The following is a 13274-nucleotide window of genomic DNA, read 5'->3' on the forward strand; positions in this document are numbered from 1 at the left end:
CAACAACATACAAACCAACCAACAAACAAACATATAAATCAACCTACCAATAAACAAATATACAAACCAACCAGCCATACAAACCAACCAACCATACAAACCAACCAACCAATAAACAAACATACATACAAACCAACCAACCAGCCAGCAAACAAACATACAAACCAACCAACAAACTAACATATAAACCAACCAACCAACAAACAAATATACAAATCAACTAGCCATACAAACCAACCAACCATACAAACCAACCAACCAAACAAACATACATACAAACCAACCAACCAGCCAGCAAACAAACATACAAACCATCTAACAAACTAACATACAAACCAACCAACCAACAAACAAACATACAAACCAACCAACAAAAAAACATATAAATCAACCTACCAATAAACAAATATACAAACCAACCAGCCATACAAACCCACCAACTATACAATCCAACCAACCAAAAAAACAACAAACCAACAAACAAACAAACAATAATAACAAATAACCACTTGATAACGACAACTACCACCACCATCACCATAACTACAAACAAACATCTCCACCAACCCACTTGCTTAATAGCAACTTATTTGCATATCTATAACAAACACAGCTATCTCATTCACTCATCATCACGAAACATACAAACATACAATCATACAAACATACAATCATACAAATATACAAACATACAACCCCACTAAACATATAAAACATGCAATCATACAAAACATACAATCATACAAATATACAAACTTACAGCCACACTAAACATATAAAATATTCAAACATAAAAGTATATACACATAAGTGCTAATACATAAACATACACACATAAACAAACAAACAGAAAAACAAACAAGCAAACAATCAAAAAGACAGACAAACAAACACAGGAAAACAGGCATATAAAAACACGTGAAGTGAGTTCATATGCGTTCATGTGCAGAGAAATGAAATTCTTTTAAAGAAATATTGGGGCGGATAGATAGATGGATGGATACTTAAGATACTTTAAACAATATTTTCAACACATATATATATATGTGTGTGTGTGTCTGTGCGTGTGTGTGTGTGCGTGCGTGTGTGTGTAAACTTTTATTTAAAATACATATACATGTGTGTATGTGCACAACAATAGAAAGGTGTATAATATAGAATATATATATATATATATATGTATGTATAATATAGATTATATATATATATACAATATATATATATATATATACAATATATATATATAGAAATATATATATACAAACAAAAGCACAGATATACAAACACACAGACATATATTCATACAGAGACACACACACGCACACACACACGCACACGCACAAACTGACAGCAGAACAGAGCACATTAGATGTTCGTACATTTGTTTGAAAGCTATCTTAATGTCTCTTCAGGGATTTCAATTGATTCACATACCAGTCTGCCCGCAACACACACATACATATACACGCATCTACACACACATACGCACACACATGCACACTTACTTCAGTACACGTACACACACAACACACACACACATTTGAGTGCATGCACATACATAACAGGCAAGCATACAAGAAAAAACTTGTGAAAACTCACAAACATTTGTAGGCAAAACATCTGACGATAATAATTATCATTTATTAAAATTATTTCAACTTGTTTGAATTTTTCTAACTGAATTGCTCCCTAAAAACATACCACTCGACTTTTGTTGAACTCATTCGCATTTAAAAATTGATGAAACCCAGTCAAGGCAGGAGAGCAAAAAATCGTCTGCCTGGTCCAACAAACTACCTAACAAGTGAGTCAATGATCTAGTGAACGAACGAAGGAACGAACGAACGAACGAACGAATGAACGGACGAAAGAACGGACGAAGAAATGACAAGTGGAGAAATGAACGAACGAAATTCATTTCAATTCAGTGTTTACATGTCTGTTTCAAATTCTGATTTATTATTTGGCGTACTGTGAGTGTGTGTGTGTGAGTGTGTGTGTGTGTGAGTGTGTGTGTGCTAAACTGTTGAAGTGTGTAAAAGTTGGTGTTTGTTTGTGCAAGTGCGTTAAACATGTGCACAACTCTGTGTTGTGTGTGAAGGTGTGCAAGTTGTTTATGAAATGTTTGTACATGTTCGTATGAGTCTTGGATGCGTGCGTGTAAGAGTTGGATGGTTTGGTTGTGTGATGTGTCTGTGATGTGTCTGCTACTTACTCCTTACATCCTTTTGTTCATTAGTTTGTCTATCCGTACATTTGTCTATTCATCCATCCATTCATTTACCTGTTCATCCGTCCGTTAATCCATTCATCCATCCATCATCCATCCATCATCCATCCATCATCCATCCATCATCCATCCATCCATTCATTCATCATTCATCCATCCATCCATCCATCTATTTATCCATCCATTTATCCATCCATTTATCCATCCATCCATCATCTATCCATCCATCATCTATCCATCATCCATCCATCCATCCATACATACATCCATACATACATACACATATGAAATGATTTTATTATTAACCTATATATATATATATATATATATATATATATACGACTTTAAATATACGCTCATGTGTGTTTAACTGTATGTGCAATATTATAACATAACCACAAAAATAGTAATATTTTATATAAAACAATTTAGAAAAACTGCATGCTTGTTGATTTAAAATTTTTAAATCTCGATACCAAATGAAATGAGGTAATTGCTGTGAATTGCATGTATTGGTAGAAACTCGATAGATTCATTTTATGGACCCAAGTCCATAAAAAACGAATGAAAACAACGCATCCGATCTCGAAAAATTGTCTCATTTTCGGTTTATATTTTAAAATAGCTGTTTGAAAAGTTTTGAAGAGATTTGCAAAATTTAAAAAAAAATTTATCGAGGTAATTGTTAATGTAAGTTCGTTTTATAAAATGGTCTGAAATTCAAATTCGCAGTCAACATTACAAGAGGCAGGTTGGCAGAGGCCAACAAACTCAACATTACATATTATTTTCAATAGCACTTTGATTATAAAAAGTTTAAATAAAATGTCCATCTTTTTAATACCCGCTAAGTCTCTACGTAAATGAATAGTTTAAACGGTATTAATTTTGATGGTTGAATTGGAACATCCAAACATGCACCCATCAAGGACGTGACTGAGGTTGGTTGTTGGCGAAACGTTTCTCAAGAGCAAGCACTTTTTAGAGTTTTTGTAGTCACAACTTATCATGAAATTCAACGTGCACCTGCTTTCCATCATCAGCTTACAGGATGGATTGGTTTGAACATCTGTGTGTGGAATGAAGTGGAAGATGGCGTGAGGTTCTTGGAGGAAGCATCTGACAACAATCCAGTTCTGATGTGAATATATACCGGTATTCCATGAAATAATTTCATATCAATGTAATTTATGAAATCATCATTGTCCCGACAAATTAGTAGTGGCTTGTTAACCAATTTTGTAATATGTGGATAAATTTCACAATAACTCCCAACAGTCTCATTATATAAACTTGAACCGGTTAATTTATGAGCCTTTCATTTTTCTCGCTTTAGAAAATTTTCACGTTGACATGCCACTATTCATATTATTCATAACCGAAACTGCTATGCTCCCTCTGTTTCCCCATTCATCGAACAAAATCTGCTTTGTGAATCGCTTTTATAAATGTGCTAGTCGTTGAAATTATTTATTTAAATATAAGGACTTTATAATATTAGGTTCAATTTAGTTCAGATGGTAGAATAAGTTAACCAATCAAATCACGTGCTCCAGGCACAAACGAATCAAAACTTGCACCGTTTCAACGGTTGCCTCAGTTGTTCTTCCAGCAGGCCAGCTGAAAATGAACATGTCCAATATAGCACCATGCGCCACTAAATAACTTTTAATTCTACTGGAAAGGTACGTAAAAATGATTCATCACGAATCACTCAACCAAACAATTAGATTAATAGCTGAAGTACAATTTACGCAATTATGGAAGAAGACAGCAAAACAATTTAATGCAAGCACACGCGCACTCCATCACAGAGGAATGTTCAGTTAATTGCACGTAACAAATCGTAACGTTATTTACACGTATAAAATACGCAAGTAAAAATTTCCCTTGTTTTCTGAGAACAGCTGAATAATAAAATGTTTCATCATTCACATGCTGTGTCGTTCGATGAACAGCACGTGAATGAGCCATATAATAATGAATGGCCGTCAACAGTTTTAAAATGTTTGAAATTTTTCATTTTTATTTTTCGCAGCTAAGTTCTAAACTAAATATTTTACAACAAGCACTGAAATGTTACTAAATTAAGAGCTATTACAAAATTTCAGCATTTGAAAGTGTTTTCGATGAACTTGCTAATGCGCCACCATGTGACAACCTCAACCTCAACAAGACAAAACAATACTGGATTAAACAAATTCCTCATTTGGTTTAAACATATCCAACAAATCGTAGCAAAATGACTAAAGGTGAAAATATCATCACTACCGCCATCATCATCATTATCACCATCCTCTTCACAACTTCATCAAAGACGGTTGAGACCAGTGAAATATACCTGGAAGGTTTCAACCTAACGTTCTCAAACAACGACGACGACGACTATGACAATAACGACCAAAATGTAAATTACTTGAATGAGAGTAATGCAACGACGTCAAACAAGGAACGGTGCCCAGGAGATGAATCCATCTGGCAGCCTTGCAATTTATACGACAGCTACAGGCAGCAAGTAAAAAGGGCCAAATAGTTATAAACATTTTAGTTTTAATTTTTGGTACCATAGGTGATGGGACTAACTACACCACCATTCAATCAATCATTCAATCAATCCTTCAATCGATTGATCGACCAATCAATGAATCAATGAATCAATTAATCAATAATCAATCAATCAATCAATCAATCATATCATTCAATCGATTGATCGATCAATCAATCAATTAGTTTGTTTAGCGCTATTTTCGCGAACAAATGGGTTTTTAGATCGGCTCTTAACTTCGTAAGTGATGGAGATGTAGTTAGAGAAGGATGCAGAGACTTCCGGAGAAAAGGGCCAGCAAAATAAACGCAAATTTAGCAAAAGAGTGTTTAAGTGAGAACGAGAAGGAGATCATAAACCGGGGCGATTTAGTTTAATTCATATATCTGATAAGTACTTAAGAAATATTCGTTCCAAAACAACTAAAATATCTTAAAAGTCAATAACAACCATAATTTGTTTATTTTTTCTTGTTGTATATATATATATATATATATATAATTTTTACAATATTCTATAAATTCTACCGAATGTTTGGCGCTAATATGTTTGTAGTTCGTTTTTTCAATTTTTCTCACTAAAGTTTTTTGGTGAACGTTTAGTTTATTAAAATTCAAAATAAAATTATTTTTCGAATTCATGCTGCAAATAAGGCCATATTTCGATTCCGAATGAATCATCATCAGTGCTCCTTGCTGTATATATAGGGAAATATTGACTTTGTCAAGATGAACTTTGACGTATAATATATATATATGTATATATATAATTATATAAGACGTATAATATATATATATATATATATATATATATGTATATATATAATTATATAAGTACATATATTATTTATTTTGCGTCTATTCACTTTCCCATTAGAAGTCAATAGTTAACTTTACACACGTAGGGCCTGCCTCGTCTTCACAACTTTACTTAATTTCGTTTGTGTTGGTCACTTTGTTAAATTTTTTGCTATTTCGCATGCTGTAACATTTGATTTTTTAGTGAATAAAGAGAAATTAGAAAATGTTTATATAAGACATCATTCATATCTGTTCATATATTGAACTTCAAATTTGTACTTTTAGGACAATTTGTTAGTTAAGTTTTTGCAACGTAAAAACTGATAAGTTACGAATAATTTACGAAATCATCAAAATCAACATTATTCATATAACGCGCGAATAAAATGTTATTATATTAATTTCTACATACTGAGCGTTGTGATTAGGTCCTATAAAGTTGAGTATGTAAGATATTTTTTTATTCTTTATAATGAAACTCAGTAGTAACACGCAGAGTAGCTTGCATGTTTTTTATTCTGTACTCATATTTAAGCCTGTACTGCTGCACACTTTGTACGCCACACGACGCACATACACATCGCGTATGCACGCGCAAGCACCGCATCATCCGCGTATGATGATCTTTGAGTTTCGGTCAGGCTTGTATTCGAACCCTGCCATCGCGTAATAGCTGAGCCAAGTCGGTGACCAATGGCATGGAAACAATTATCGTGACGTCACGAAGCAAGGTGGTGTGCTACAATAATTCATTCATGTTCTTCATAACAATTATTTCAGTTAATTTGATTTTACGATTGATTTGAAAATATTAAATTTATTTTTATAGTTGAAAGAGCCAAAATGCGAATATATAAAAGGCCTGGACACAAGCTGGGGTTAATTTTATATCCATTGTCACATTATATTTTACACATGTTTTTTGGCAATTTTGCAATTTAATTGGTTGTTTAAACATATGCGTTTTCTGCTACAATTGCGCTTTGTGTTCAATAAACACCAATTTTTTATTAATAATATATTAAATACAAAAATAAAAACATTATAAAGTTTTTTTGTAAAATTGTTGACAACAACAGCGGTCAGCCTTAATGAAAGTGTTCTGGCATATCCTGACAAGCCACTGGACCTCACTGTTGACCTCTTATCGAAGGAGAATCACAAATATCTCAACATCACCTGGAAAGTTGCAGATTCCTGTAAGTCGTGGAATGAACAATGGTGTTTGTTTCAACTGATTAACATGAAAAGGATTGTTGTGATTATAATATGGATGTGTGAGAATGCTGTTGATGGCATTTTAAATGGTAACTTCATCTTTTAAAATAAAAACATAAGTGTATTATTTGTTAACAATTGACGATTTGTCATTTTACTAATTTTTTAATTTAAAAAAAATTTCTTGTCAAAATCCCTGCTTAGAAGAATTTTTGTAAAACTTTAATTTTATTTGTTTATAATTTGTTGTTGATTGGAGCACATAAAATGAAACGTTTCTCGACCCATTAAAACAGATTCGACCACCCTTCTAAAAGGATATTTGTTGAACGCCTCCTTTGTATACAATGATATTTTTGCAAAAAAATCCGAGCTGAAACAAATCCTGAGAACATTCCGGATGTCAATATCAGAAAAAGATCATCGCAGAGTTAATGACGGCCTGTGGATATCTCACACGTGCATCGTACCATTCCCAGCTACTCGATATACGATAACAGTTGAAAGTCTTCCGAGCAAAGGCGAGAAATCGGTGGCTCAACTGAGTTTCAGCGTTGGACTGTTTACAACTAATGTTGAAGGTGATGACGTTGTGTGCTGATCTTTAAATGGCCTTAGTTAACACAAATTTTTTTAAATTTAATCCTTTTCTTGGTGTAAAAACCAAACGGTTGAAAATTATATTTTTTTTTGATTCGTTACTAGAAAAAGTAAGCAAACAAACAAACAAACAAACATGTAAAGTTAATAAAAGCGTGACGTGATAAAAGACTGTGAACTCCTCAGATTTGAGATTCATAATTGATTCAGATGGGGTATCAAAACGCTTTGTAACTACAGAGCAATATTTTGAATTTAAATATCAGCAACTGAATTTTTGAATATTGATGTCAAATTTACTTTCAAAATTTTGAAGATGGGTGCAGTCAAAAGTGGGTGGCTTCCATGTGGGTGAACCAAAATTTGTCTTCCAACAGCCTGAAGGTCTGCTTCCTCGGAGCTCCACCTGCCTTCAACTTCACATCCTATCGAATTAATATTATCAGCAAACTGAAATTTGACGTAAGAGATTTCAGTGACAACAGTTACATAAAAGATTACGACGTATCTGATATCAAAGTAAAATGTTTTTTTTTTTTGCTCACTTGAAATTTTTATTTCCAAGAAATATTCAATCAACAAAGAATTCAAAATTTTTGTAATCTGATCGAGTTACTTTAAACTTTATAAATGATTTAGCGATTTCAAAGTGACAAGACCTGCAGTCTTTGTTTGCCAACTTATATAACGCCAAATTTTTTTTAATTAAAATAACTGCCTGTAAGTGGTGGAAATTTGTAATTCCAGGCAGCATTCGACAAGAAGATGTGTGTTCCGTACGAAAGTGTGGTGCCTGGGGAATACCTTGCCACGGTAGGTGCTCCTCCAATACACGTGGAAATTATCCATCAAAAATTTTCTCATGGTGTTACACTATTTCAATATGTTTTCAACAGTTAACACGTATAACATAATTTAATTTTTAAAACAAAATGTTGTAACTTTTAAATAAAATGTCACTTTTGAATCTAGTTGGCAATGAAAATGGTTTTTAAAAATTAGCGTGTTACTATATTTTGCACTTGAAATATGCAAATAACAACCGGCTTAACTACTTTCTGAACTTTATTCAGCTTTATCCGAAAGTTTTCTGTGAGTGTGATGGCAGGCTGCTGGGCTGCACAGAAACAACCTTCGAGTTTTTTGTTATCGGTTAAAACTTTAAATTTATTTTTATATATTATACATACATTTTGTGTATATAGATGCTTTGCGTTTTCAATGCTGTTGTCTTCTTCCGTGTAAGACAAAGATTAGGTCATGTGTAAAAAATTTAAACTGGTCTAACTCTAACCCTAATCTAAAACTATCAAAACTACATTTTTCCAATTACGATTTGCCACACGATTTTGTTGCAATGGAAAACGAATTACAATCAGCTGGCATGAATACCTGTAAAATGACATATCATAAAATATTGATTATGATTGGATGATTGGAGTGAATCAGTTTGTCATCGAACCAGGTCACTGCAACTTTAAAACGGTGCATATTACAACCATGTTGTCTGCCGTAGCACAAGTGTAAATTTGTAACATGTTCTCCAAGTCATATAAATGATCATCTAACTAGAACGGTGTAATGAAATAACTCCACGCCACACACAAAAGAATTAACATTTGCAGAAACAACGACAACCACAACAACCACGCCACTGGCCTCTACAAATCGACAGGCCCTTCCTGTGAGGACCAGTTCAGAATCATCTACATTTTCTTACGCGGGTCTAATTGGCATTGTACTCGGAATAGCTCTGCCTACGCTCTTTCTCGTGTTTCTCGTACTCGTTTGCTGCTACTGGGATTTTATAAGTGAGAAAATATTAATGAAAATCATTATCATCCGTTTGTTAACATTTAAATGGTTATCAAAATTATTATTCAGGTTATTAGCTAACGTAATGGATGTTTTTAATGACTCATGAACGTTTATGCTCCAGCAATGTCTAGAGACGCTCATTAATGACGTTCTTTCTAGTTTTGTAATATTTTATAGCTAGTAAAATTTTATTATACAGATATAAAATAAATTAACTAATTTAAAACTTGCAATTTAATTTACAACTAACTTAATGTCAGTTTTGACGTTAATAATAAATGTTTTACTCGTTATAAAAAAAAGTCTTCAACAAATTATCGCTAACAAAATTTTTTGGTAAAAAATATTTTTTAAAATGCTGGCCACAAAACTTGTAACAACAATAAAAACATAATCCTAAGTTTGCGTATTTATAATGATATAAAAATTGAAAAAATATAAAACATTAATTTTAACGTATGTTTCAGGACGACTATTTCACATGAGGTTACTCCTGGTCATTTTAACCGAGCCTAACTTATCTGACAGCATCAAAAAAATGATCAATGAAACATCAAAAACTCTGCAAAGTGAGTGCTTCGTCAACGTCCTTCTCGTCAACTCCGATGTTTTGAAAAAAAGAAGCAACGTAAGATGGGTTGTCTCAAAAATCTCTACCTCCGTCTTGAACTATTTTAGAAAGGAACAACAAAGTGTGGAAATGAAGGAGGCGTGTGAGATCATAGACAACTGTGATTACTTGCTGGCAATGCACAATCAGACTAGTTTTGATAATTTTAAACTTTATATAGAAACCGACGATCATTCAAACAGCCAATGCAATCTCTTCCTAAAGATATTTCTCCGCTACAACAAGATGCGCGGAGACGACGAACCATTAACACGGAACTATGTTTATAGCGTTTCAAAGAACGACAACTTTCAACAAAGTACACAAATAAAAGAAGACACTTCTTTAAATCAACATGATAGAATTGAATCAGTGGATACGAACAACAACGGCAGACTTGATTCTGGATTTTTAGATCAATTCACAAACTTGTCCTCGAGGAACGAATCTTCAGAAAACCAATCGACGATAGCATCATCTCCAGTTAACTCCAACAGCAGCAATGAAACTTTCCAGACAAGTTCCCTCACGAAACTATTCACGAAGCTGCAAAAAATGAACAAGCCTGCGAAAAGCATAAAATTGCCGAAACGTGCCCACATCTGCTTCAACGAGAACAACCGCATCCTACTGTTGCCCAACGGCATTAATACTGCCATTGAATTTGAGAGCATCAATCCGTCTTTTAACTGCTTTGCTCCACGTGATGAATTCAAATTTACGATGATGGCGGATTTAGAAGCACTGGTGCAGTGGGTCAGCGACGGCGGGAAACCAATGCAGTCCACCCACGTAGTGAAAATCATTCCACCAGCTGAAACAGAAGAAGATGAAGTTGCAAAAGTGAATTTTGGTATCCATTATAATGATATAAACATTGATAATGAGATGAATTCTGACGACATTAAAAGTGAATGTGATGTAACTAATAATTCATTCATTCTCGATATAGAGGTGCCGAATGATACTTTGCAAAGTTTTAAAGACGATTGTAATCGTCAATTATAATAAGAAGTTATGCTCTGATGATGCTAGTTTTAAAAATCGAACTGTCTCAAAATGGAGGCAGTAATTTTTTTTATATTCTTGCTGTATGATCTATTATGTTTTCATAAGACATGTGATTTGAAAGACAAGTGAAGCTTTTTTATGTAAAAAAAAATCTTTTTAAAAATTTCTTAGCTAAAACATTGAAAGTGAATGGTGTGCACCTGATAAGATGTGATGATTCAATTGCGATGATAACCACGTGTCTGATGTGATGACGACGTAATTATAAGGATGATGACAATATATCAAACATGATAATGCGACTAATGAAGGACAGACATTGTTTTTATTTTTTTAGTTTTTAAAATTCTAAGAACAATTCATATATTTTGTTGGTTAAAACAAACCCGGTACGTGATTTTTTTTTTGTTGAATCCTTAAAGTTTTATTTAATATTAGGGAAAAAATGCGAATGATGTGTTTGGAATGATTTGAACACCAAAGATAACAGTATGGAATGATTTACAATCCATGGTGTTTTTGCTGTATGTTTGTGCCAGTAGTAAAAATATTAATAACAACAACCTTAGTAATAATTATAACATTTTTTTATTTATAAATAATATTAACAATAATACATTTACTATCATTATTATTCTCATTCCAAATGTTATTAATATAACTTTTTTATAATAACGGTAATAATAATAATGCAACTACTAATATTGTTCTTTTTTTTAAATTATTGATAATATTTGATAATATAATTGCATTTAGATAGCATATATAAGCGTAATGGTTGAGACGCCTCACCTGGTAGTTGCAGAGACGAGATTCGAATGCCGTGGAAACCTCGCCTATTGCGTGCAAATTGTATGACGCGTAGATTCACGCATATTCACTTAGGCAATCTACAGGCTGCGTAGACAGCTAGTTCTGATTAAACGTTAATAACACGATGTCTTCGCATTCACTATCGTCCTCATTTGAAACAGGAAGATGATAAAAAAGAAAAACTCCTCTTTTAATAAAAAGTACTTGAAAAATTTTATTAGACAAGAGAGGTTAACATATTTTGTACTGATGTTTCTCTATTGTATTTTTTCATAATAAACTTTACTGGAAGTGAAAACAGCATTAATGTAACACAATTATTATATTGTTGTAACCTCCTCGACCTCGATACTACCAACACCGATGCTATAACTTAAATAATCTCTACATCTCCACCACCGTGCTGTAGCTTCCAACGATAGTCAAGAGTTCGTTTATCCGTAGGTTCAAGATTTCCGATAGATGAACACTACTTCAAACGCAAACTGAGTTGAACGTACCACTCAACTTATTTCTCGCTCTCTTTTTCCTGTCGTCTTCTTTCTACAGATACCGATGTGTTTGTAAATGTGCCTGTCACGTCCGTAAATGAATTTACAACCCTCTTATTAATTTACAAGCTTAGCAATTCCTATCAATCAGTCTCCATCTCAACCTCACGTCTGTAACAATATTTTATAAAGGAAATTATTCATTGCCATTTTGTGATGACACAAATGCTTCCAGGTCAATGTTCAAATCTTTTTTCTGCAGTTTAACGGCGTTTTAGCTCTGATAGGCTATGTTTACACCTTTGGTCTTTGTTGTGAATCTTTTGAAAAGCGTGACAATTAGATGTAGTTGAAAATGTTTATTTCCTTAATGTATATTAGGCTTACTATGTTTTCATTTTTAAAAGTTGAGTATTTTCTGGAATTTGGATTTTTTCTGCTTTCGCTAAATGTTTGACATTCTATTAATACATTGGAATATTAGTTTTGCACATTTCTCACAAAGTGGAGGTCTTGTTATGTTTAATATCCATGAATGGGTTATCTTATACACTCTTGCAAAGTTCAGAATCAGTCTAAATGAATGCGTGCCCAGCTACTCGTCGCACACAATCACGCGCTAGGTGAGGATTTTTTCGTCATACTCGATCCAGGTCACTGAATGCACTGCGAAACAGAACCAGCATAAAAAATAATTACTCGTTAACGTTTTGTCTCAAAACTACGACTAATTTGAAAATCTTAAACTCGATGCATTTTGAAATATTTTAAAATAAAATTTGAAATAAAATTTCTCAAATGAATTTATTTTATTTTTCAATATCAGAAACACAATTCAATAGAATGATAATAACGTTTAATCGATAATCAATTGGTTATATTTAGTAATTTACAAACAGTTTTTAATAAGAAATAATAATAATTGAACGTAACTTTAAAACAAATTTTAAAACATCTAAATTAAATTTCAAGTGTCCGAAAGTACTATAATTAAAATCCAAAGGATCATCTGTCGGAGTTCTTTCGATTGAGATAAAAATCTGTCGGGAAAATTAAAAAAGTTATTATTAAAACACATTAAACTGTCCATTAAAATTTTTAATTAACAAACAATGGATAATTAAATATCAAGCGGCAA

The 13274-nt window shown here is 32.9% G+C and overlaps 1 protein-coding gene across 1 annotated transcript; it reads left to right on the forward strand.

The window, feature by feature from the left end:
* Positions 1-4472: 4472 nt before the first annotated feature.
* On the forward strand, positions 4473-11690 carry HELRODRAFT_172470 (hypothetical protein; the record flags this gene model as incomplete). Its single annotated transcript, XM_009019128.1, has 9 exons — positions 4473-4745; positions 6405-6453; positions 6655-6774; positions 7090-7374; positions 7710-7912; positions 8141-8206; positions 9069-9204; positions 9679-10775; positions 11589-11690. 9 exons carry the CDS (start codon positions 4473-4475, stop codon positions 11688-11690), a joined length of 2331 nt encoding a protein of 776 aa, XP_009017376.1.
* Between the last annotated feature and the right edge of the window lie 1584 nt (positions 11691-13274).

The sequence above is a fragment of the Helobdella robusta genome (assembly GCF_000326865.2).
Source record: "Helobdella robusta unplaced genomic scaffold HELROscaffold_23, whole genome shotgun sequence".
NCBI lineage: Eukaryota > Metazoa > Annelida > Clitellata > Rhynchobdellida > Glossiphoniidae > Helobdella > Helobdella robusta.